Source organism: Lithobates pipiens, unplaced genomic scaffold (assembly GCF_037356315.1).
Source record: "Lithobates pipiens isolate NorthernLeopardFrog02 unplaced genomic scaffold, aLitPip1_a1.2 Scaffold_1, whole genome shotgun sequence".
In the NCBI taxonomy this organism is placed as follows: domain Eukaryota; kingdom Metazoa; phylum Chordata; class Amphibia; order Anura; family Ranidae; genus Lithobates; species Lithobates pipiens.
The window spans coordinates 94,239,790-94,267,362 of NW_027507685.1; the positions used below are offsets into that span (position 1 = coordinate 94,239,790).

At 41.8% G+C, this 27,573-nt stretch overlaps 1 protein-coding gene across 1 annotated transcript in view; it reads left to right on the forward strand.

Annotated features, from left to right (window-relative positions):
• Positions 1-27,573, forward strand: part of F8 (coagulation factor VIII) — a 278,437-nt gene that overhangs the window by 27,543 nt on the left and 223,321 nt on the right. Inside the window, exon 4 of the mRNA XM_077465186.1 lies at positions 13,525-13,737. Within this exon, the coding sequence (XP_077321312.1) occupies positions 13,525-13,737 (213 nt within the window). The remainder of the gene's footprint in view (positions 1-13,524; positions 13,738-27,573) is intronic.

Consider the following 27,573-nt stretch of genomic DNA (forward strand, 5'->3'; position numbering starts at 1 on the left):
TTCATAATAATTTTTCAATAAACAAACTTTATGCAGTTAAATAATCAATTTTACAAATTAACAGTTCCCTTCCCTTTCCCCTCCCAAACTGTGATTGTGATTCTCCTAGCATCTCATTCTTCTTAACACCTATTCAAAGAGTTTTCTCTTTCCTTCTTCCCTCCTGTCCTCAGTCACTCCAAGCCCTTATACTGGATGTCCCAACCTATCCACCCATGGTTTCCACATTCTTTTGAAGTCCTCAAAATTCCCTCTCAAACCGTCTCTGTAATTAACTGCCTCCAATCTGCTACTGAAGGGGGGTTTTCTGCCTGCCACCTCTGCGCTATCAATTTCCTTGCCTGAAACATACACCTCATTACTGCTTTGTTTATGCAAGCTGATCCTCCTATTCCTTCATTCAAGCCCAGCACACACATTCTGGGGTTCCCATTAACCGTCACTCTGAATGTTTCATTCAGATCAGCAATAACTTCTGACCAGTTGCGAAACAGTTTAGGGCACCACCAGAACATGTGTGTCAGATCCCCAGTCTCCTGACATCTCGGACATCCATCATCCACTCTTCGCCCAAAACGAAATAACCTATTCGGCGTGTAATAAGCTCTATGTAACAGCATCAGATGTGACACCTTCTGGGCCGGCGAAACGGATATCAAATGCCCCCCCTCAAGTATCCTCATCCACTGCTCATCTGAAAATGTTCCTAATTCCTCCTCCCATTTTCTTCTACTTTTAAGTTTTCCTGGGCTTTCTATACTCCCTTCACATATATGTGGATACATTTCTGCTATAAAACCTCTTACTCTATCTTGGGAGTTTAATATGTTATAAATGGGGGAATTACTCCAAACTGGCCCTGGTGTATCAAATTGTTTCGATAAGGCGTGTCTAATTTGTAAATATTTATAAAACGAATGTTTTGGTAAATCAAATTCCGCTCTCAGTGCGTTAAATGTTTTTATTGTATTTCCTTCGTACAACTGGGCCAGCCTGTCAATCCCCCTAGTTTCCCAGTCTTTGTATCTTCCTATCATTTCCATTTCCTGTAGATTCAAGTTATTCCATAGGGGGGTTTCTTTAGTCATCCCTTCCAGGCCTTTTATCGCCTTTACTGCCTTCCATACTTTTAAAGCAAGTTTTATTGTAGGCATTCTATGGGGAAATGAATTTGCCTCCAAAGCCTCTACTATAGTCTTATGAGGTGTCCCTGTAATCATTAGTGCCGTGTTTGTACCTCCACTAAGCTCATTACTCGTCCCCAGATGCTGCAATTGGGCAGCTAAGAAATAGCTTCTTGGATGTGGTACTGCCATTCCTCCCTTCCTTGTAGGTAACTGCAGGATTTGTAGGCCAATCCTTGAAATACCTCCTCTCCATATGAGTTCTCGAAATAATGTTTCCATTTTTTTAAACCATTTTATATCTATCCATATCGGAGAGTTGTGCAGCAGATACAATAACTGAGGCATCCACAGCATTTTAATGAGATTGCATCTCCCTGCAACTGATAGTGGGAGTCTCTTCCAGATTTCTATTTTATTTTTAAATTTAGCTAATAGTGGGGCTACATTATCACTTATATTCTTTTTAGGGTCTCTTTGTATGTGTATTCCTAAATATTTTATTTTTTCCACCACTTCCAACTGCGGGATTGCCAGAATACCTTGACTCCCCAATGTATCTACAGGCATCAGAGCTGATTTTTCCCAGTTTATAATTAATCCCGAGAAACGACTAAACTCCCCAGGGACCTTCATCCCCTGCTTGAGGGACTGCTCTGAGTCCCCCAAAAAAAGGAGAATATCATCCGTGTATAACGCAATCTTCTTTTCCCTCAACCCTCTTTGGAAGCCTTCCATATTAATATTGGATCTTATTGTGATGGCTAATGGTTCCATTGCGAGGGCAAAGATCAGGGGTGACAATGGACACCCCTGTCTTGCCCCTCTCTCTAATAATATCTTATCTGAATACTCCTTGTTAACCCTAATTCTAGCACTAAGACCATTATACAAAGTTTTTATCCATGCAATAAATGTAGAACCAAATCCAAATTCGCTCAGTACCCGCCAGATATATCTCCATTCTAGACCGTCAAAGGCTTTGACTACATCTAAAGCCATAATTGCCCTATTACCTACATTTTCCGTTGGTATCTGCAGGTTAAGATACAGCCTTCTAATATTCATGCTGGTTGATCTACCAGGGATAAATCCCGTTTGATCGGGATGTACCAATCTGGAGATAATTTTATTCAATCTGGCCGCTAGTACCTTAGCTAATATTTTTGCGTCCGTGCACAGAAGGGAAATAGGTCGGTAAGATTTAGTTTCCAACGGATCCTTCCCTTCTTTGTGCAGAACAATTATCGTTGTTTCTGTCATTGAGGTGGGCAGTCTCCCTTCCTCCTTTGCCCTATTTAATACTTTCAGAAGCTCCGGAAGCAATACTTTCCCATAATATTTATAGGTTTCCAATGGAAGACCATCTGGTCCTGGGGACTTCTGATTAGCCATTGCTGTCGCTGCAGATTGAATTTCTTCTAATGTTAATGGTGCTTCCATTATCTCTCTCTCCTCCTCAGTAAGGGAAGGAACTTTAATGTTTCCAAAGAATATGTCCATTTCCTCGTCTCCCGGCAGCCCCTGTGATCTGTACAGGTTTGCATAATATGATCTAAAGGTATCTATAATCACTGAGCTCTGTGTTGAGATTTCTCCCTTCTCTGTCCTGATCGCGGGGACGGTAGATGGCGAGCAATTGGTCTTCACTAAGTGTGCCAGCATCCTCCCGACTCTTTCCCCCTCCCCATACGCTACTTATTTCTGAAACAATCTTTTATTCTCGACTTTCCTAATGATCACTGCTTTATATTCCTGCTGTTTATCTAACCATGTCTTTTGTTTCTCTGGGGTGGGGTTTACAACATATTCTCTTTCTGCTTCTGCTAACTCCCTTTTAACTGTGTTCTCCCATTCTCTAGATATTTTCTTAATTTTCGCTACCTGCTGAATAAGGATACCCCTAAGGTAGGCCTTTAGTGCGTCCCATATCACTCCTCTTGCGGCGGTATCTTTATTGAGCTCTATAAACTCTTCTAGCTGAGATAGCACCTTATCTGAATCTCCAATTATCTCAAACCATACTGGATTCATTTTCCATACTTTCGGAGGTCTTCTCCCCTCTAAATTTACTGATACCGTCACCAATGAATGATCTGACAGCCCCCTAGGTTGGTATACTATTTCGCTTACCTCTTGGTTAGCTTCTTCATTCCCCAAAACTAAATCTATTCTTGAGAGTGAGGAGTAGGAACCTGAGAAACAAGAGTATTGTAACAGGTCCGGGTTCCGAACTCTCCACAAATCAGACAGTCCCCCTTCTTGCATAAACCTGGATAGCCGACTCTCACCCTCCCTCTGCGTATGTATCCCTGGTTAAAACCTATCCTGATTTTTGTTAATAACCTCATTAAAGTCTCCCACTACTACAACTGGGATCCCAGATTTATCCACTATGAATTCCATTAGGCTATATAAAACGTCCAATTTAAACGGGGGTGGAATATAGATATTTGCAAGGACATACTCCCGATTTTCAATCACACAGTGCAAAAACACATACCGCCCCTCTTTATCAATGCTGGTCTGCCGACACGTAAACACAACTTCTTTTCTTACCAACACGGCCACACCTCTTGAGTAAGAGGTGTGGACTGAGTGGAACTGAGCTTGAAATTTCCTACTGTAGTTCTCCAACTTGGAGTCTTCAGTTAGATGTGTCTCCTGTAGGCAGATCAGCCCAACATCACATTTTTCAAGGGCATCAAACACCGCTGCTTTTTTAACAGGTGTACCCAACCCCCGTACGTTCCATGAACCAATATTCATAACTCTAGCCTGCATATCTTAACAAAAAGAAAGAAGGAGAAAGAGAAGAAGGAGAAATCTCAATGTTATGGTTAATATCGTGAGGACACTTCTCATCTACACCCCAGCTAACAGACTGAGACATGAGAGGGGACAGGAGGAGAAAGAAGAATCCACTCAAAATAAAAATCATAATAAATTTGTGCATCCTCTCATATATTGTGATAACATTCCATCCTAAACTTCCCATCTGTGAGAAAAATATAAACTTTTCATGTATTCCAAACCTTATTTTTAATTTATCTTCTATTTCTGTACAAACTTCATCCTTTTCCTGTGCATTGTTTCCCCTTTTATTCCTTATTCTTACCCCCCCCCCCCCCCGTACCATTTTAGGTTATCCCTAGGGGCTTTTTCTGTGACCGAAGCATACCCACCCATACCTTCGTGCTCCCCCCCCTCCCTTCCCACTCTCGTACTTTCTCCCCATCCCCCCTCCCCTCCCCTTAAACTCAACCTGTGTCTCGTTTTTAACCCTTCTTAATCTCATTCATATATTCCATTATACTGTGTGTGTCCCACCGCCCACCGATATGTAAACATATACATTGTGCCCATAATTCAAGTGCAGTGTACCCGATATGTCCCCATATCCAAACACACTCTCCCTCCCCCCCCCCTACAAAAGGAGAGGTTAGGGGGAGAAGAGAGAGAGAGGAAAGGAGAAAGGAGAGAAGAAGAAAAAAAAAAAGAAGGGGAGAAAGGGGGAATGAAGTTTTCCTCCTTCCCCTCTGACCCATCACCTCCTCGTCAACCGGTCCCCCCTTTCCTCCACCCAGTAAGGGGGTTTGTAGGTCGCGCTATGGATAGTGGTTTGGGTAAGAGCAGCCCCTATTTAAATTCCTACCCAATAAGGGAAGGAATAAAATGAAGTAGGGAGGGGGGGGGGGAAATAGGATTGGCGCTATACCCTTTAAAGGTTGGAGACTAAGGTATACAATTAGCAAGAAATTTCCAGCAGGCTGGATAATAAAATAAAATAAAATAAAATAGATGTGTATGTGTCAATAAGTGTCAACAATTATTATGTCCTTTAGAGACCATAAGTGTCATAACAGATCCTAAATGCATAAATCATTAAACAATTGTAACAGCATAAAATTATATAAAGTGCAAGGTGCTGGTGAACAAATTCTGGTATTTGTGACAAACCTATATAAATAAAAAGTAAAGCTTAGTATATATAGAAGAAATATGTATACAAAATATGTGTATATAAAAAATATATAAAAAATAGGTTTATCTGTTACACGTATCAAGTCCTCACGTAGTGTAACTGTGATGAAAGGTACATATTACATAGGTGAAAAGATACAAAAAGGTGAAAAAATGTGGTAAAATTTAGCAGTAAAAAATGCAAAAAATGGAAATAAGAATAATAATTAAAAATATTAAAAAATTAAAAAATTAAAAAGTAGTAAAGAGTGTCCCTCAAAAAGGTGATTATAAATTAGTGGGGTGTCCTCTGCGAGTGAAAGTGAAGTGAAGGGTGGAGGAAATTTCAATTGTTGTTCCCGGTGCTCTGTGGCTATTTTTATGCAGTTGCTCTCACCAGAGTTAAGGCCCCTTCCGGGGTGGATCAACCTTCACAGTATCAGCCACTGTGTAGCTCTCTGGCTGGCCTCTATTATGGTTCCGGGAAACCTTCGTTCCTCCGTTCTTATGCCGTGTTCGGTTATATGTAATGAATAAGAGGCATATCCATGGTGCAGTACGTCTTATAAAACTTCGTATTTATTATATAGGCAAAAGTACTACTCACAAACATCCGTTCATATGCTTATATTGAAAAGGAAAGATTCCGTTCGGCTAGCACGCCTTCTGAGTTAGCAGTGTATGCTTCGTGGCCACGCCCCACGCGTTTCGTCATCAAAGACGTCCTCTGGAGCGGCCATTTGCATACACCTTTTCCCATTTATAGGGTGTAGTGTGTCACCACGCATGTGCGGATAATCCCGCGGCCATTTTAATTGAGGGAATGCCCTCTGTTGGTATTATACTGAAAATTTAAACCACGCATGTGCGGGTAATCCCGCGGCCATTTTAATTGAGGGAATGCCCTCTGAAAATGTAAACATAAATATAGAAGTATGTATTGCCGGGACACACTATTCCCTAATGTATAAGGGAAAATTAACATTCCAAATATTGCATACAGTTTAATATGAAACGGAGCCAAACAAAAACAAACACTAATTATGTGAAATTAATTAAAACAAAGCGAGACCAATTAAAAATGTACATAATTTAAGTATAACGAAAAGACCTCAATATTTTAATTATGATATCGATATGTATTAAAAATATTAATATTAAAAATATATTTTATTTATTAGAGATTTAGAAAAGGAATCTAAAAAGATGTTCTACCGAAGGTGTGTGTTTTTTTACCTAGGGAATATTTATTACTGGAGGAGGTTATGTGAATATTAAGATTGTGGGAGGAGAGTATTTATATTAAAAATTCTTTAATGGGCTAAAAATATTAGAACTGGAGAATATAAGATATAATAGACTGAAAAAATATAATTGGTAAAAAATAAAAAATATAAAAAAATATTAAAAGAGGGAAATGTATGTAATAATAATAATAATAGTAATACTGTATTAAAAAGTAGGTTAAAAAGTAGGTTAGGAAAAAGTATTGAAAGGAACCAAACACCAAAATGGTGTGTTCTTAGTACTTATTTGTTACGTTAAGGGGATAGTTTGAAGAGAAGGAGGATGGACTATTCTTTTGTGGATTATTTTTTATTCTTTATTTTTTATATATATGGGAACTTTGAATGAATAACATTCGACCCGTTTGTAAAGTGGATGAATAGGTCCAGGGAGGGGGTAAGCTTAAAGATGGATTTAGTGGGAATGAATATACCTTTAGTAAAATTAACAGTTAAAAAATGCAGGTGTTCTATGGTTTATGGTTGAATGTATTACATTCGACCTGTATAGAAAGTCAAGTAATTAAACATTAAAAATTAGTTAAAAAGCAATTAAGATCTAAATCGATATTCATTCCTGCAGGATGTAAAGTTTCCATGTTAAAAATCCATCTGGTTTCATTCTGTGAGACTTTTATGGTTTTGTCTTCTCCCCTCCAATGACCTTTGATTTTGTCAATTACGTAGAAAATCATTTGTCTGGGGTCCTGATTGTGATAGTCTCTGAAATGCCGTGAGACACTATGTTTGTCAAATCCATTCTTAATGTTAGTAATGTGTTCCCTAATTCTTTCGTGTAGTTCTCGCGTGGTTCTTCCCACATATTGCTTGCGGCAGGGGCATTCTATAACATATGTGACGTGGGTGCTTCTGCAGGAAATAAGTTCTTTTATGGGGAAAGTCCTACCATTGGTAGTAGAGGTGAAAGTGGTGGTTTTCCTATTAGTTTTTCTACTTTTACGGCAGGGGAGGCATTGACCGCACTTGAAAAATCCTTTCAAGTGTTTTGCAATCTTTATTTCTCTTGGTGGGTCAATTGTGTTTTTGACCAGTTTATTTCTTAAGTTAGGGGCTTTTCTGTAGATAAAAGAGGGATTATTGGGTAAAAATTGTTTCAGAGTATCGTCTACTTTCAAAATGGGCCAGTGTTTTTTTATTATTCTTTCTATTTCCTTGTGTTGTCTACTGAAACCCGTGAGGAAAGCTGTCTCTATATTCTTTGTTTTTTTCTTGATTGTTACATTTTCTAACAGTTTTTTCCTTTCCATTCTTGTTATACTCTCTTTAAGGTTCCGTAACTGTGATTCTTTGTACCCTTTCTTCAAAAATCTTTCAATAATCACTTCGGCTTGTGTGTCAAAGTCCTCTCTATTTGTACAGTTTCTATATAATCTCAGGAGTTGCCCTTTGGGTATGTTGCTAATCCAACGTGGATGATGGCAACTTGAGGTGGGTATGTACCCATTCCGATCTGTAGATTTGAAATAAGTCCTTGTACCCAAAGTACCCTCTGATTTAAAAATCTGTAAATCCAGGTAATTCCTTTACCCAGGCTGCCACGCCAGCTGGAGAATCAAAAAATAAAGTCTCTCCCAGTGCTGCAACCCGTAACCGAGCTGGATACAGCAGAGCGTAAGTAACGTCTAGTTTCTGAAGTCTACGCTTGGTTTCCGCAAACTCTGCTCTGCGCCTCTGCAGATCTGGAGAAAAATCAGAATAAAATGAAATTTTGGCCCCTTTATAAGTGATGCTTCCCATTTCTCTGGCCTTATGGAGCACAGCTGCTTTGTCTTTATAATTCAAGAATTTCAGTAGCATGGATCAAGGCTGACCCCCCCCCCCCCCCCCGATGTGGGGTTCTAATCGGAACTCTGTGCGCCCTTTCTATTGCAAACTGTTGATAAAAAGTCTCTCTTCCAAAGATTTCAACAAACCATGTTTCCAGAAACATAATTGGGTCAGAGCCTTCACATTTTTCCGGGAGTCCTAATTTTCCATTTCATCCAATTTCCCTTCAAATTTCCCCATCTGTATTTTTAGATCTTTGACCTCTTGATTCAATGGGTATATCTCATCTTCGATCTGGGATATTCCCCCCTCTGCTGCTGTTATTCTATCAACCGTCTTTTGGAGTTCTTGCCGCATCAAGGCTAGCTCCTCCTTAATACCTCTTGTTTGATCACATAGCTCTACCAGAGACTGTTTACATACATTAACTGCCCCCAGCACCTCCTTTAATGTTCTCCTTCTCCATCTGTCAGGGGGACCTGCATAAGCACTGTTTCGGGTCATCCTGAGGAGCCTGAAGTTTGTTTGACTACATTTTTACTCCCGCCAGTACTGGTTGCCCTTGGCTCTTTCTGTCCGTTGAAGTTTTTACTTGTGCTCCCTGTGCTCCCTTAATTGGCGTGTGGTCTGGGGTATGAGCATACTTTTCCAGTTTTGCTGCTGCTAATGTCCCTGTTGCTGTGGCCTGGGAGCCCTTCTCCTTATCTTTGTCCTTAGCTGACCTTAAAGATTGTATCCCGACATTCTCCTGGCCTGCAGGCTCCTCCCCTCTCCTCCTTGCAGCCATGGTTTAATTCCCGTATATAGCCCAAGGGGGGGGGGGGCTCTCTTCTCCTCCTCTCTCCCCCCCCCCCAAAAAAAAGGGGGGAGGGGGGGATTCTCCTAGGTCAAAGTTTCCACAATGCAATGGGGGGTTACTACGGGTATATGGATTCCGATAATTCCAACAACTCCACTGTCCAGTTATAGTCCCTTTCCCTTGATTTCTTTTTTTTTCTTTTCAATAGCAGCAACAGCAGTGGCAGAAACAGCAGATTTTCAGAATCTGATCAAATGTTACCCACTGATTAGCAGACTAGTGCACATAGACTAATGCAGCACATATTTCACTCCTCCACACCTTCAGCCTTCCCCCTAGAGCACAGTGAGCAGTTGGCAGTCATATGTAACTTGAATAAAGTAAAAGTCTCTCAAGGGCTTTCCACATTATTAACATAGAAATACAGTACATACATTGAATACCGGCCGGTAATACAGGTGTCCTCCAGGGGTCTCCCTCCGCTGTTGTTCCGCTAATGACCCCGATTGTTCAATGCCCGGTCCGGCATTCTAATCCTGGATTGCCGTGTTTGTCGAGCCTTCACTTCCTGGCCTCTCTCCTACACCCCTGGCTAAGGTCTCGCGAGATAACGGCGTTTCCGCGATCTCTGCGCCGCACAGTCCCGCTGGCGATCACCCAGCAGCGCCTCCACGGCCTCCGGACCGGCTCGGCAGATCTCCCGCCCCAGAAAACCGGGGGGCCTCCGCACACCTAGGTACTCTCGGAGATATGGAATAGGCTTATGGGATCTGTTTAGCAAGGTAAGTGTGCAGCTTGCATGAGTCCACCTCTCTCTTCCCTTCCCGGGGACAATGCAGTGCTATGCTGTCATCCCTGCACAGCCTTCAGCCGTCGGCATTGCGGTGAGAGCACACACCTCTCTCACTCCTCACACGCTGCCGCCACCATCACCATCCGGTCACGCCCCCAACTGAAATATATGTCTACTGGGCCCTATAATTCGATTAGAAACATTTGATTCTGCTGTTATTCATTTTAAAAACTTAGCAAGCATCCCATACAGTCTGTATGGCATCAGTGTTTCATACACGAAAAGATCAGAAGGTCAGAAATTTTGCCTTGTAATATCTTAAAATAAATATATATATATAAATAAAAAGAATATATAATATAATAAATATATCTATCTATCTGTGTATATATATATATATATTAACCACTTTAAGTGCATTTGTTGTTTACAAGTAAAAATCTGTATTTTTTTGTTAGAAAATTACTTGGAAACCCCAAACATTATATTATACTTTTTTTTGTTTTTTTTTTAGCAGAGACCCTAGAGAATAAAATGGTGGTCGTTGCAGTATTTTATGTCAAGCTGTAATTGCGCAGCAGTCTTTAACATAATTTTATTGGGAAAAATGCACTTTAACCACTTACTGACCGGAAGGTTTTACCCCCTTCAATGACCAGGCCATTTTTTGCGATACGGCACTGTGTTGCTTTTCACGTACAATTGCGTGGTCGTGCGATGCTGTACCCAAACAAAATTTACGTCTTTTTTTCCCACAAATAGAGCTTTCATTTATTGGTATTTGATCACCTCTGTGGTTTTTATTTTTTGTGCTATAAATGAAAAAAGAGCAACAATTTAAATGGAAAAAAACAATATTTTTTACATTTTGCTATAATAAATATAAATGTAAAATATAATATATATATATATATATATATGATATTATATTATTATTATATTATGATATTATATATATAGGAGCAGTGCTAAGTAATACATTTATTTTTTCAACTTTTGGGGTATTTTACCCTTCATCACAGCAGCAGCCCTGAGATATATATATATATATATATATATATATATATATATATATTTTTTTTTTTTTTCTGTATATTTTTTTCCATAGCGCGGGTTTGTAATTATTTTCTTCATTCATATATATAAAATGTAAAAAAAAAAAAAATGTCTTCATCAGGTTAGGCTGATATGTATTCTTCTACATATTTTTGGTAAACAAAATCACAATAAGCATGTATTGATAGGTTTTCGCAAAAGATATAGCGTCTACAAAATAATTGATAGATTTATGGTATTTTTATGAATTTTTTTTTCTTTTACTAGTAATGGCGGTGATCTGTGATTTTTAGCGTGATTGTGGCGGACAGATCGGACACTTTTGGGACCATTGACATTTATACAGCGATCAGTGCTATAAAAATACATGATGGGGTTAAATGTGTTCCCTGGGAGGTGTTTCTAACTGTGGGGGGGGGGACTGACTGGAGGAGGGGAGAGATCGCTGTTCCTAATTACTAGGAACAGATGATCTCTCTCTACTCCCCTGTCAGAACGGGGATCTGTTTGTTTACATTGACAGATCCCTGTTCTGGCTCTCTGTGGAGCGATTGCGGGTGGCCGGCAGACACCGCGGCTGCCGGCCGCGCGCATCAACCCCCCCCCTGCCCTGCGGGGTGCCCACTATAGCTGTTAAAGGGACCAATGTACAGCTACGGCGGTTTGCGGGAACAAGCCGACCTGCCGCAGTATAATGATGGCGGCTGGTTGGCAAGTGGTTAATAAATAAAAAAAAAACAACAAAAAAACAGTAAAGCCCAATTTTTGTGTAATGTGAAAGATGATGTAACGCCAAGTAAATAGATGCCTAACATGTCATTCTTTAAAAGTGCGTACAGTCATGGAATGGTGACAAAGTACGGTACCTAAAATTCTCCATAGGCAACACATAACATTTTTTTTTTACAGGTTATCTGTTTAGAGTTACAGAGGAGGTCTAGTGCTAATTATTGCTCTTGCTCTAATGATCGCGGCGATACCTCTCATGTACGGTTTGAACACGGTATGAACGGTTTACATATGCGTTCGCTTCTGCACGTGAGCTCAGAGGGATAGAGGCTCTATAATTTTTTTTCCCTTATTTTACTTTCTATTTTTACACTTTTTTAATTTCAATTTTTTTGAATCACTTTTATTTTTATTACAAGTCATGTAAACACCCCTTGTAAATGAAATAAGTATAGAAGGTCCTCTTTATTGTGAGATCTGTGGTCAAAAAGATCCCAAATCTCTCATTATTCTTTATAAGCTAAAAAAAATTAAAATGTAATGTAAAAAAAATTTAATAAAGTTAATGGCCGAGAACTGGACGTGACATAAGAGGTCGCTCCGGTCCTCCAAGGGGATAGAGCCAAGTGAGGGCTATGTTGCCCTCACTTGACTTTCTGCCCAGCCACCGATAGGACCGTATACTTTATGTTACGACCAATGACAGGACGAAATGCGTTGGTGGGCAGGACGAAACGCGTTGGTTTTGTGGTCTTTAGTATTTGCTAGGGCAGAGGCCGCTCTTCGTTATTAATACACTTGGAGCCGTTGGTGCACCGTGGCTTTGCTATGGTTTTTCATTAGGCTTTCTGGATGAGCATTCCTACGCAAGCACCCTAGCAAGTAGTGGGTTATCCTAAAACGTACCAAAATTTATTTTTTAAATTGTATATTGACAATTGGAAGTATTAAGGCCCACCCAATCATCACATGCGTTCCCACTTGAGTTTTTTTGTGCGCAGTTTACATGCATTTCTGCATGTCATACATAGGGCAGCCACTTGAATGCATTTTTTTTGTTCAAAAGAGGCTTCTGCAGCTTCCCAATTCCATCTTATTTTAATCCATGAATTTTAATGCATGCTTGAGAGGAATTTCTATAAGAGGACTTTGCCTCACGTATTTGCATCCATAGGTGGTCATGTGGAAAGGGGAGCTTTCTCAACGCATTTCAACAGTAAAAGTGGTTGTGAGGGAAATGTAAAAAAAATCAACAAACATGTCCATACTTACCTGCTGTGTGCAGAGAGCGGCCCTGATCCTCCTTTTCTCTGGGACCCCCACTCCTTGCTCCTGCTCGTGCCCCCAAGACGAAACTGATTCCACTCATTCAGGCTCGCTCCCGAGCCCCGCTGCCACCATAGACACAGACAGCAGGACTTAGCCCCGCCCCCTTTTTTGTCACTGGAGTTGGTTGACAGGAGTGGGAGCCAATGGCTCCCGCTGCTATCGACCTGTATCAGGAGGAGAGACAAAGCCAGGAGAGCCGCAGCTCTACTGCATGCGTTAGCACCGACAGCGCTGTGCTATGAGTGTGTGCCTTGCGCGCTCCCGGCACAGTTACTCGCGGCTCATGGAAAGTTTATCCGATCGTGTGAACACCGTGACAGCCAATCACGCCGGTCACGTGGCCATAAGCTCCGCCCGCCTCCCGGTACAGCAAACCCCTTAAAGGGGCGGCACCAAGGGGTTAACAAAACCTTGAGGCTTTAGAACAACTTTAAATCTACTTCCTCAGGAGCATGAATATATTATTGTGCTGCCTGCAATATCATATGAAACAATGTAACAATTTTACAATTTTATTATATGATTGTCAATTTACGATAATTTTGATACCAAAGTTTGGTACAACATTTTCAGTACATGAATCTGATAAGTAAATGTTGTTACGTATTTTATATTTCTACATCTTCCACTTTTGCCTGAACTGAATTTTTTTTTTAGGTGCTGGATATGAAGATGGAACCAACAAACTGGAAAAGGCGGATGACGCTATTCCACCTGGACAGGAATACATATATACCTGGGATATCCCAGAAGGCTATGGGCCTGTGGAGTCTGACCCACCTTGCATCACTTCTGCCTATCACTCTCACAGTAATACATCTTATGACATAAACTCTGGACTAGTAGGCGTCCTTCTCATCTGTAAACCAGGTAGTACAAAATGTGTGTGGTGAAGCAAAGAGAACCTGTTATGTGTCACTTGCTTTGCTTTTTAATGGTTCTGTATAGAGATGGCCTTGCTGTTCGTCCGGCGGTTGGTTTGCGGTGAATTTTGCTCGTTCGCGATTAGCCAAACCGGTGGACTTCTGGCGCTGTTCGCACGGCGGACATATGCGTTTACATTGGGAAGAACTTTGACCCATGACACATCCATCATGGGGTACAGGACAGTCAATTGAGACATTTTAGCACATGGACAATTGGACATACCCCCTACCTTATAATTAGACCTGATCTGGCGGCCATTTTACATTCTGTCGTTTGTCAGTTTAGGGAAAGGACGCTGTGTGGAGCAGGGACAGTCAGTTTAATCACTAGCTATTACTATTAAGTCCACAAAAGTCCTTTTAAGGACTGGTATAGGTGTACAGTATATAGGGTTGTAATACACTTATAATATACTTTCTTTCAAATATAGAAAGCATATTATGGTGCACTGCTGTGCTGCTGAGTGCTGACCGATTCTGCTGCTTTCTTTTATCAGTGTAGGGACTGAGGGACAGTTTGGTGTTTGGAGCAGGGACAGTCTGCAATTCACTAGCTACTAGGTCCACAAAGGTCCTTTTAAGGACTGGTATAGGTGTACAGTATATAGGGTTGTACACGTATAATTTACTTTCTTTCAAATATAGAAAGCATATTATACTTCACTGCTGGGCTGCTGAGCTGAGTGCTGACCGATTCCGTAGCTGTAATTTCTCAGTGTAGGGAGGGACAGTTTGGTTTTTGGAGCAGGGACAGTCTGCAATTCACTAGCTACTAGCTAGCTACTACTAGGTCCACAAAGGTCCTTTTAAGGACTGGTAAAGGTGTACAGTATATAGGGTTGTAATACACATATAATATACTTTCTTTCAAATATAGAAAGCATATTATACTTCACTGCTGTGCTGCTGAGTGCTGACCGATTCTGCAGCTGTCTTTTATCAGTGTAGGGACTGAGGGACAGTTTGGTGTTTGGAGCAGGGACAGTCTGCAATTCACTAGTTACTACTTCCACAAAGGTCCTTTTAAGGACTGGTATAGGTGTACAGTATATAGGGTTGTACACGTATAATATACTTTCTTTCAAATATAGAAAGCATATTATACTTGACTGCTGTGCTGCTGAGTGCTGACAGCTTCTGCTGCTTTCTTTTATCAGTGTAGGGACTGAGGGACAGTTTGGTGTTTGGAGCAGGGACAGTCTGCAATTCACTAGCTACTATGTCCACAAAGGTTTTTTTTAAGGACTGGTATAGGTGTACAGTATATAGGGTTGTACACGTATAATATACTTTCTTTCAAATATAGAAAGCATATTATACTTCACTGCTGTACTGCTGAGTGCTGACCGATTCCGTAGCTGTCATTTCTCAGTGTAGGGAGGGACAGTTTGGTGTTTGGAACAGGGACAGTCTGCAATTCACTAGCTACTAGCTAGCTACTACTAGGTCCACAAAGGTCCTTTTAAGGACTGGTATAGGTGTACAGTATATAGGGTTGTAATACACGTATAATATACTTTCTTTCAAATATAGAAAGCATATTATAGTCCACTGTATGCAGTGTTGCTGACCGATTCTGCAGCTGTCGTTTCTCAGTGTAGGGAGGGACAGTTTGGTGTTTAGAGCAGGGACAGTCTGCAATTCACTAGCTACTAGCTAGATACTATTAGGTCCACAAAGGTCCTTTTAAGGACTGGTATTGGTGTACAGTATATAGGGGTGTAATACACGTATAAAATACTTTCAAATATAGAAAGCATAGTATAGTGCATTTCCACTGTGCAGCATTGTGACTGCTGAGCGGTTCTGCAGTGATACTACAAAGAGTGACAAACGCAATTAGAAAAAAGTATTATAACTGGTGGGATAGACCAGTGGCCCCCTAAAACAACAGATTGAAGCTGGGTGCTATATATATATATATTTTTTTTTTTAACGTGTACGCTGCTGACAATAGTGTTGCCATCTGCAGCCTTTGCAGTCAACGCATATGTCATGGTAAGCCCAACACTCACCTAGGGAAGACCGCCTTAAGAAGGCACATGAGCTGCCATCACCGAGCCTAGTGGGAGCAACGGAACCCACAAAGCCACACTCCAGGCTCTCCCCATCCAGCCTTGTCTTCTACTTCTCCTTCTCCTCTCTCCTCAGAATTGTCCTCCACTCCACCTTCCATCATGCCGTCCTCACGTTTTTCTGGAAAAAGGCAGGCTTCCGTGGGCTAAATGTTCGAGCGTAAAAAAATGATGACGCCGGATAACCCTCTTCCCCAACGGTTGACCTCTGGCTTTTTTAGGACTGATAGCCCGCCAACTACTGCCATATAAACTGGTGGACTCGGAGGCCTTTCGAAAATTGGTGGTCATTGGAACACCACAATGGAAGGTCCCAGGAAGGAAGTATTTCTCACAGAAGGGCATCCCAGAGCTATATGGCCATGTTCAGCGGCAAGTGAATGTATTTCTGGCACACAGTGTCGGTGCCAAGATACATCTGACCACAGACACGTGGTCTAGCAAACACGGGCAGGGAAGGTTTTTAACTTTTACTGCCCACTGGGTGAACCTTCTGACGCCCATCAAGCATGTAACCCGTGGCACCCGTGTAGATTTGGTTTTACCGCCACAGATTGCATGCAGGCCTGCCTCTTCTTCTCCTCCTCCTACTCCATCCTCCCTCTCCTCCTTGGCTGACTCCTCCTCTTCCGCTGCTAGCGTCTCTTCCGCTGCGCTGCGCAAGATCTCCAGGACCTATTCGACATGTCAGGTGAGACGTTGCCATGCTGTGCTGCGTCTGTTGTGCCTGGAAGCCAAGAGCTACACTGGCCCTGCACTCCTTTAAACTTTGCGTTTACAGGCAGATCAGTGGCTAACATCGCTCAATTTAACAATTGGTAAAGTGGTGTGTGACAATGGTGCCAGTCTGCTTAGCGCATTGAAACAGGGCAAAATTACACACGTGCCATGCATGGCACACGTCTTAAACTTGGTTGTGCAGCGATTCGTTGTCAAATACCCTGCGGTCCAGGACATCTTGCGGCAGGCAAGGAAAATCTCGGCCCATTTCAGAAGATCTTACACGGCCATGGCTCGCCTTGCTGACATTCAGCGGCGACATAATCTGCAGGTCAGATGTCTTATTTGCGATTGCCCTACGCGATGGAACTCAACCTTCTATATGCTTGATAGGCTACTCCAGCAGAAACGTGCAATTAACGACTACCTGTACAAACTCTGCGGCAGAACAGGTTCTGGGGAGCTTGGTTTTTTCTCACCGCGCCAGTGGCTGCTCATGCGCGACGTATGCAGACTTCTGCGGCCATTTGAGGAGATCACCAAACTGGTCAGTCGCAGCCATGGTGCCATCAGTGACATCGTACCTTATGCCTTCTTTATGGAGCGTGCATTGCGTCGTGTCATTGATCAAGCCATGGAGGAGCAGGAAGATGAGGAAGTCGCAATGCTGGATGAATTCCCAGGGGGGGGACAGGTGTCCGACTACATCAGGTTAACGGCCGATGTGGACGCTTTGAGAAGTGATGAACCCCTGGACTACTGGGTGGGCAGGCTTGACCTCTGGCCAGAGCTTGCCCAATTTGCAATGGAACTGTTGGCTTACCCCTCGTCCGGTGTCCTGTCCGAAAGGACATTCAGCGCAGCAAGGGGGATCGAAACCGATAAGCACACTCGACCTAGCTCACGACAGTGTTGACTACCTCACATTTATAAAAATGAATGAGGCATGGATCTCGGAGGAATTCAACACGTGACCAGTAGACCATGTATATGCATAACTCTATAAACGATTTATATAATCTAGCACACTGACCTTTTTTCTACCTTTGGCTCACTTTCTTGTACAAAAAAAGCACACCGTACTATATGCCCTTACTCTCCTGTTTGAAGAGGTTGAGCAGTGTCAAATTTTTGGGTCCCGCAGCGAGTTACTGGTATCAGTGCTGGTGTCAGTGCTCTCGATCTCAGTTCTGGTGTGGTGTCAATGTTCTCTATCACAGTGCTGGTATGGTGTCGATGCTCTCTATCTCGGTGCTGGTGTGGTCTCAGTGCTCTCTATCACGGTGCTGGTGTCAGTGCTCTCTCTTGTTAAGGCTATTTTTATATCTCACTTAAATGATTAACGATACAAGAAATAAGTGATTAAACCTTTGTCTACATAAGAATAAAAATGAACGATAACAGTGCGAAAAGATAAACAATTACATTTATTTATACAGAAAAGAAACTTTAGAATAATTAGAACTTATCATATAACTCAAGTGAAGTTACAAGTACCATGTTGCTCAGGCTGCAAAGATAATTTAGGCCATATGGTTACAATAGACATACACTTTCAATATATTTATCAATATCTCAAGACAAGTCCTGAGAGAGAGAGAGAGAGAGAGAGAGAGAGAGAGAGAGGGAGAGAGAGAGGTATACGTTACATGGACATCCTGTCGTCCCTCATGGTCTGGAACTCAAGAGCCCCATCAGCTAACTCTTGCCCTATTTTATATGCATTCTCGGCCAATCAGAAGATGGAACGCACCCATTGGCTCTGAGTTCGCATCAACCTCTGATTGGCTGATTCTCAACTCTAAATGCCAATTGGTTCAGGATGGCTCACACTCTGATTGGCTCCCAGAAATGTCCATAGATCAGACCTGAACGTCCGGGGCCACTTCGTCTAACAATTAATGAACCACCTCCTTCGATCCTTAAGCCCAAACAGTTCCGACATTAGCATGTTAATGTCCCCTGGGGAGATGGAGCCTCACTGTCTGCACAGATGATTGGGAACACAAAAGGGGATACACTGAACACCTGGGGACGTTCAATGGTTCCCATGAGATAGGAGACATTTCTGTATTAAAACCTGTGCTCACATACACACATAAACCTGAAAATATTAAGTCATACATTCAGACTGGTTTCCTTTAAGCTCCTTGCTATAAATATTATATTTCAAAAATCTCCACCACACTCTCTATCTCGGTGCTGGTGTCAGTCCACCACAGTTCCCCCTGAAGTTCATTCTTGAACTTATATCCTCCTTCAGTGATTTTGTACCCACCCACAACAGCCCAGAAGCCCCAATCCTTCCCCACCACCACCACAGCCTCCTCTTTCTTTCTTGAAAACGCTGGAACTCCTCCATGTAGGCTTGCTTGAGACAGCAAAGAAATCCTGGTGCCCTTGAGACTTCACATCCAAACCATGAGTGTCTGTACTGCAATGTTTTATCGCCGCTCTGCCTTGGAAGAGCATAACTCCAACATTGATAGCGGGATTCTGACATATCTGGTCCTGTAACTTGGCAAGACCGTGTAATGGTTGCTCCAATTGGATCGAACCACGAGACAGCACTTTTCAGCATGGTGAAGGACAGTTCAGGAGAGTCTTATTTGTTGCACATTTGTCTCAAGAGATGACTTGTCTCAAGGTTGTCTTCTGGTGGTGGTTTGGCGGGCCTCCGGACAGTCGTGCATGAATACAGAAAACAACAAAAAAAAGGAGAATGTCAGTGTACAGATAGTGGAGGAATGCCAAACAGGAGCAGTGGGTTGGCTATTGAGACTTAATACTTATAAGGAGTCTAATGTGGATGAGTATAGTGGGCTCCCCAGAGGGAACAGAGTCCAAGCAACAGCCAGTATCATCCATGGCCCCTGATGGTAGGGATAGTCAACACTGCCTGTTATTGCCAGGTCCCTGGGTTCACCACACCTGCTCGTGGGGCTCAGGTTAAAGCAGGAAGTAGAATTACATTAAGTAAGGCAGAAACGGTAAAGCCTTCCAATTCACAGATCGTCTCTGCTATTCAAACAAGAGTTCCAGAAGACTAATACATTTACTTTTAAAGATATAGAAGAACATTATCAGCTAATGGACTGGTACCATCACCTAAAGTAATTAAAGATAAGAATATGAAATAAAGAAAGTAGGAACAAGAAAGAAGAGGAAAAAAAATCAAATAAGCAAAAAAATAAAAAAGAACACATACAGGTTTAATGCTACTTCAACCCAGATGTCAAAGAACATTGAATCTGCATTCATAAAAAAACAAACTAACAATATATAACTGTCCTGAAAAATTATTAAAAAGTGCCTTGAAAAATGATACATTGCCGCTGTTACCGCAGCAACTTAGCAAAAAATTTAAAATAAAGAGGAACAAAAGAATAAAAATAGGTAACTCCTCTCCCATATTAGTGATCAACAGGTGAACCGGATCACTGTCACTAAAAATTTACAAGTCGGGTGCAAAAAGAATATTAAAAAAAGGAGAGAATAAAACAATGGTTGCCAAAAAACTTTTAGAATCTAGTCAAACCCAACTGCACTGTGTTGCTCAAAGTTTCTTAGAGGCTTTTTCCCAAAATTTACAAAAAGAGAAAAAATATAGTTCAATGGTCCTCTTTTAAATGCGCACAATACTCTACATCAGTCTCTTAATAGCTACCCACATCAGGACAGCAACAGGGTGGAGTTTACTAAAAGCTGTGGCCCTAAGATGGTACCTGAATAAACTTTTCCCATCAAGAAACCTTAGTTGGAGATATTTAGATAAATTTTTTCTTGATTGTGAGCTCACCCAAATCAGGACCGCTCCAGACCTCTGGAACTCCACCATCCCCACATGTCCAACCAGCTCCTACCCTGACCACCACTAGGTGATCCCTAAAAAAACTTTTATTACAGGAAGCCTACCCCGCCTCCACCTAAAATGTTACCTCAGCCAGCTCCATATTCCCAGCCGCTATTATTATATATATATATTTTTTTTGTATCACCCTTCTCTCCTTAGATCATAAACCCTTTGAGCAGGGCCCTTCTATTTATGCCCTGCACAGACTGTTGGCACTTTCTAAATTCTGTTGCCCAAACTACCCAACTTTTAACTCTTAACTCCTCCCGAATCCCAATGGAAGTTTCAATAGGGGATGTCAGTTTTTTTTTTATAAAACCTTTTCTCTGGGGTAATAGGGGTCCGCCCTTTTGTCCCTGCTATATCTATTACCAGGACAGGGGAAGATGTGCAATAGACTCCCTGAGGTAGTGTACCATGCTGAGAACAGTTCAACTCGTATGCAGAAAATAGGGCATCACTGGACGTTCGATACCAGCACCAATACCCTTGTCTCAGGTCTTGATTATTTTTAACTTTGCTTAGGACCAGTTGGGACACTACTCCGGCCTCCATTGGACATGATCCCCTCCTGTGCCAGTATTGTTGTCTTTTCACATAGCACAACACCTTCCTTTCTCCAGCACTCATCAGTACCAGTCATCTGAGGCTGTCCAGACTCAAACCATCAGAACAAGATGGACTCCAGGGTGTACCACACTTAGGTAGTCCGAAACACAGCTGATTGGCCTGACAAATAGAAGCATCCACTAGATATTGGTGCTGAAACCAGGAAAAAGAAAAAAAATTGTCTATGGTGACAGTGATATTCTTTAGTTAAAATTTAAAATTTAGTAATAAACATTCCATTTTTTTTTTCCTGAAAAAAAACACTGGTTATATACCTGTGATAAGACATTAGCATGTGAAACCAATATACATCACATTGCATTACATAAATAGTGCACTTTTTTAAAATATCAAAAAATTGTTGAGCTCAACTCATTATTAATATGTATTACTTAGTACATATTAATACCACGTGGATTTTTGTTTAATGGTATACCAATAATTCCCCCCCAAAAAATGTATTCACCATGGTGAGAAAGAAAAAATTTTCAACTTGTAATAAACCTTTCAGGGGTACCATTTCCTCTCGCAGAACTGTCTTCTCTGGAAAACAAACACAATTTAGTAAATGCACCTTTTCAATTCATTAGTAAAAATCTTGGCTCAGGTCATTTGCATGTCAATACAGTTTGCTTTACATTCTCACTGACCTGGTCAGACAGAAGGGGGGTCATTTGGGTGGGCTGTCAGCAGCTGAGAACAAACTTCACACGACACAATCTATATTGCATACTCCACACCCACACTCACACAATTAGGTCAAAGATGATCTCTAGATATCACACCTATTAACATGTTTTCTATCATAGCCTGTACTTCTTGTTAAACCCATAACATCTGTTTGGTAAGTTTGAAATTCTTTCAGAGATCCATCCCATTTCATTAGCCCCTTCTCCGCCTGTAAGGGGGCAATAAAAAACTCTTACCTTCCCGGGATTTATTCTTGCAGAAACACCAGGGATGGAACGTTGTTGGTACATACCTTAAGTGTGGAGGATGTCCCCCTGAATTCAGACATACCCAAATCCCTTGCTCTGTTATCTCCTGGGCAGCTGAAGTCCTATGGTTGGTCATCTTAGTGTGATGAGCATGGTACAGATCTTCCCGTACATTAGGTTTCTTAGAATACCTCTTTACAGTCCAACGATCCCAATCTTGCATATATAACCCAAGGCCCGTATTTATCTATCCTCTCTTCCTTCGGGGTCACGTGGTAGGGTTTCTCGGGCTCTGCGTACAGAGAACCTGGCACTTTACCTTTGGAGCGGTTATGGTTTGCGCCTTTATCACTATAACCGGCCCCGCATCTCCGATTATTGTACCTCGGCCTGTGCGGGCTGCTAGCGTACTACTCCGAATGTCCCCACGGTTAGACGCCCTCTTTGAAGTGATTCGATTACCCATCCTTTATGGATGATGGACCTTGATTCCCCCAACCTTTATACAGGTTGTCTTTAACCCAGAGGTAGCTACTCTCTGGCCAAGAATTGGGTTGACAGGCCCCGCCCCTGTCACCGTTGCTGCTTTTTTTTTCACTACTTGTCAGAACAGTTTTTTTTTTTCTCGGGCTCTGCGTACAGAGAACCCGGCACTTTACTTTTTGGAGCGGTTATGGTTTGCGCCTTTATCACTATAACCGGCCCCGCATCTCCGATTATTGTACATGGCCTGTGCGGGCTGCTAGCGTACTATTCCAAATGTTCCCTGTTCTGACTATAGTCCTTCAAAAAAATTAGCCTGGAGATTATCCAAACTATAATAGTTCAATCTCCCCCATGGACTTTTCTGAAGTATTCTAAAAGAAATGCTTAATGAAGGGCTAGTACTTCTGTTATCTCAATGATTAGCACAAACTTGGATAATCAGAACCCTGATGCTTGTAGTACAGGAGGCCGTCCACTGAGGCACACCTAATTTCAATAGGATTTGTAGCATTTACAATGTTTACAGGTCTAATTACAAAGCTCACCATCCACAGTTAGCAGTTTACAAAAAGACAGATTCATACTAGGGCTGAAACAACTAATCGACAACCAATCGGCCATGAAATCAATCGACTACTACCTTCACAAATCGGTCAATCGGCCAGTAACATAATGGGGTTAAAGAAACAAAATGAGCCTTCTATTGTACAAAAAAACAACACTTTCACAGTTCTACAGTAAAAATTAACCCCTTATAGTAGTGACTATCTGCTCCTCCTGCAACGCAAAGGGCCACCCCTAGCCTCCTCAACACCATTATGTTAACAAATGTCCTAGACCTGGCTCACCCCCATGTGCCCTCTCCCTCTGGTGCTTCCTGCAGAAAAGCACCACAGTTCACCTACATGGCTTCCCATGAGACACATTCACATCTATGCTCTCTTCAGCCGCAGGATACCTGGAAAGAGTCAGGGACTCCTCCCTCAACGCAAAAAGGTGCCTTTTTGGTTCAACACACTTTAATGGAGAGGCTGCAGAAAAGCATGCAATGCGCCCCTGCAGCAACCCGTGTCCTCCAATCTGACCTACAACAAACTGGCCAAAAGAAAATGCAAATCGCAGCAAAATCACATGCATGAAAATCAAAAACGCACAGCAAAAAGCACTGCAGAAACAGATCAAAAGCAAACTGCATAGGCATGCACCAAGCTTCATGCTGGCCACCCAGATCAACTCTCAGACGAGAAAACATTGACGAAAAATCCATGTACGTTTGCTGAATGTTTGAAATGTAACTTGTTTTTTAACATCCTGTTTTTAAAATCAACGTAATTTCTGAACGAAAAACACCGCCAAAAAATTCCTTTGACCAAGAAGTTCCCTATTATCTCCAAATCTTCCCATCACTGTAGTTGAAAGTTAACATCGATCCGACCAAAAAAATGTAACGAACGCTCCCAAAATGACATCCTTCTTGAAGGAAGAATTAAACAGTAAACAGAGTATACATCCTCTGTCTGCCACTCTGTTCCCTAACCATATAGATGGTTATTTACATTCACCACTGCATAGAGATATTTAAGAACAAACCGCCTCTTTCTTCAAACCCCACATTTTAACCAAATCATACACCTTGCTCTCCCCAAGGCTATCAACCGATTAATCGAGAAAAATAAATAAAAAAATTGGCCAACCAATCGATTATGAAAACAATCGTCAGTTGCAGCCCCAATTCATACACACAAGATAATTCCATGCGACCTAGGCTCTGTTTCCACTAATGCAATTTGCCATGCGACTTTGGACACAAAGTCGCATTACAAGTCGCAGCCCATTGATTTCAATAGCACCAGTCCCAATCTATGCGACTCAAAGCTGCAATGACTATGAAAAGGTACCTGCACCACTCCTGTGTGACTCCGGATGCGACTCCGACCCAGAGTGTAAATTTGGATCAAAGTCGCATTCAAAGCCACACCAAAGTCGCACCGCACAGTCACTCTAAATCATGCGACTTTGGAGTTGCACAAGTGGAAACACAGCTCTATGCCCACCGGTGTGTGTCCACATCACAATGGTTGGCCTAATCTCATTCAAAGGGCCAACTGAAATTGCTTTTTGGCACAGGCACATATCCTTTTCCACTGTCTCAAAGATTCCAAATTTCACCATTATTCGCACGTACAATTTAATTTTATATATGCTCATTATTCAAAATCAGTCTCATTAAAGTATTAGTACAGACAAAAGGTTATATAAATATAAAAAAATGTTCAAAGAAGCTTGATAGTTTAATGGTCCTACAGGGAAGACAGACACACAAACAATGACATAAAAATTCTTACCGCTTCTGGAGTTTGTCTTGTCCTCCACATACAAGATCCCAATTCGCTCAAACGTTAAGCTTCCTCACACAGGGCACCATTTGTTAAGGCTATTTTTATATCTCACTTAAATGATTAGCGATACAAGAAATCAGTGATTAAACCTTTGTCTACATAAGAATAAAAATGAATGATAACAGTGCGAAAAGATAAACAATTACATTTATTTATACAGAAAAGAAACTTTAGAATAATTAGAACTTATCATATAACTCAAGTGAAGTTACAAGTACCATGTTGCTCAGGCTGCAAAGATAATTTAGGCCATATGGTTACAATAGACATACACTTTCAATATATTTATCAATATCTCAAGACAAGTCCTGAGAGAGAGAGAGAGAGATACATTACATGGACATCCTGTCGTCCCTCATGGTCTGGAACTCAAGAGCCCCATCAGCTAACTCTTGCCCTATTTTATATGCATTCTCGGCCAATCAGAAGATGGAATGCACCCATTGGCTCTGAGTTCGCATCAACCTCTGATTGGCTGATTCTCAAGTCTAAATGCCGATTGGTTCAGGATGGCTCACACTCTGATTGGCTAATTCTCAAGCTCCCAGAAATGTCCATAGATCAGGCCTGAACGTCCGGGGCCACTTCGTCTAACAATTAATGAACCACCTCCTTTGATCCTTAAGCCCAAACAGTTCCGACATTAGCATGTTAATGTCCCCTGGGGAGATGGAGCCTCACTGTCTGCACAGATGATTGGGAACACAAAAGGGGATACACTGAACACCTGGGGACGTTCAATGGTTCCCATGAGATAGGAGACATTTCTGTATTAAAACCTGTGCTCACATACACACATAAACCTGAAAATATTAAATTATACATTCAGACTGGTTTCCTTTAAGCTCCTTGCTATAAATATTATATTTCAAAAATCTCCACCAAAAATCTCCACCACACTCTCTATCTCGGTGCTGGTGTCAGTGCTCTCTTTCTATCTCGGTGCTGGTGTGCTGTCAGTGCTGGTCAGTGTGGTCTCAGTGCTCTCTATCACGGTGCTGGTGACAGTGCTCTCTATCACTTTGCTGGAGTCAGTGCTCTTTACCACGGTGCTGGTGTCAGTGCTCTCTATCTCGGTGTTGGTGTCAGTGCTCTCTATCACAGTGCTGGTGTCAGTGCTCTCTATCATGGTACTGGTGCCGGTGCTCAGTCTCTATCACGGTGCTGGTTTCAGACAGTGAGGGAGATAGCAGCGGAGAAGCCAATCAGCAGGCAGTACCAGCACCATGGCTGAGGATCAGCACCGGGCTGGCACCTCCGGACCACTGGAGCCCTGCATAGGTGGGGGTAAGGGTCGGGCAGAGGGAGGGGCTCAAGCACAGGTTGGCACACTGGGACACTGGCACAGGACTGCGCTACCCCGACTGTGGCACTGATCATCTCCTGCACCCCCTTCATAGCCTGCCTGGACCTTGCCTCTCTTCCATGGCCTTCATACACTCCTGAATTGTCAAAATTTCACAGATAAAAAAAGAATGCTTGTCATTGTCGATCCCAGATTCACTTAATACTTTTGTTATGTCAGTGTCCATGTTATGGGACTATGTGTGCACAGCTAGTAAGTATTTTGTGGCTGAAAATATGACCTGGAGGTTTTTAAGGTTCGCCTGCCATTAAAGTCAATGGGGCCCGCCGCAAACCTTGCGGTTCGCAAACTTTTGGCCAAGTTTGCGGTTCACGCTCACGAAACGTCCCGTCGGAAGTTCGTCCATCACTAGTTCTGTAGACCCCCAGAATTAATGCTTAAATGAAAAGTACCAAAAGAGCAAAAGAAGAGCTCCTTATTGTTTTGTATTTTGAGATTTGTGATAGTTTTTGGATGGATGGACATAAGATGGACATGTTTGGCCTTACTAACATCTATAGAAGTTACTAGAATCCTTCTGGGGTTTTTTTTTGCAACCTGGAATGACATTTCTAGAGGTTGCTTGATCCCATTGGGTTTATGCAATCTAGACTGATGTCTTGTCAGAAACCATGAAGACAGGAGTACAGTTAAATCACACTTGTTTAATAAAAATAATAAAAAGGTAAACTGAGTAAACATAGTCAAAACATAGCCAGAGTTCAGGAACCAGAACGGATAGTCAGACAAGCCAAAACGTCAGGGAGCCAGAGATGAGCGTAGTGGAACAGCAAGCAGGATCTGGAGCCAGAAGGAATGTCAGCCAAGCAAGTGTTTAACAGGAACACAGGAGAGCGTCTCTAGCCACTTAAGCCCCAGACCATTTTGCTGGCCAAAGACCAGAGCACTTTTTTGCGATTCGGCACTGCATCGCTTTAACTGACAATTGCACGGTTGTGTGACGTTTCCCCCCCCCCACAAATAGAGCTTTCTTTTGGTGGTATTTGATCACCTCTGCGGTTTTTATTTTTTGCGCTATAAACAAAAAAAACACATTATTTTTTACATTTTGCTATAATAAATATCCCCCAAAAATGTATAAAAAAAAACTGATTCCCTCAGTTTATGTCGATATGTATTCTTTTACATATTTTTTGGTAAAAACAATCACAATAAGCGTTTCTTGATTGCTTTGCACAAAAGTTATAGTGTTTACAAAATAGGGGATAGTTTTATGGCGTTTTTATTAATATATTTTTTTACTAGTAATGGCGGCGATCAGCGATTTTTATCATGACTGCGACATTAAGGCAGACACACCGGACATTTTTGACACATTTCTGGGACCATTGTCA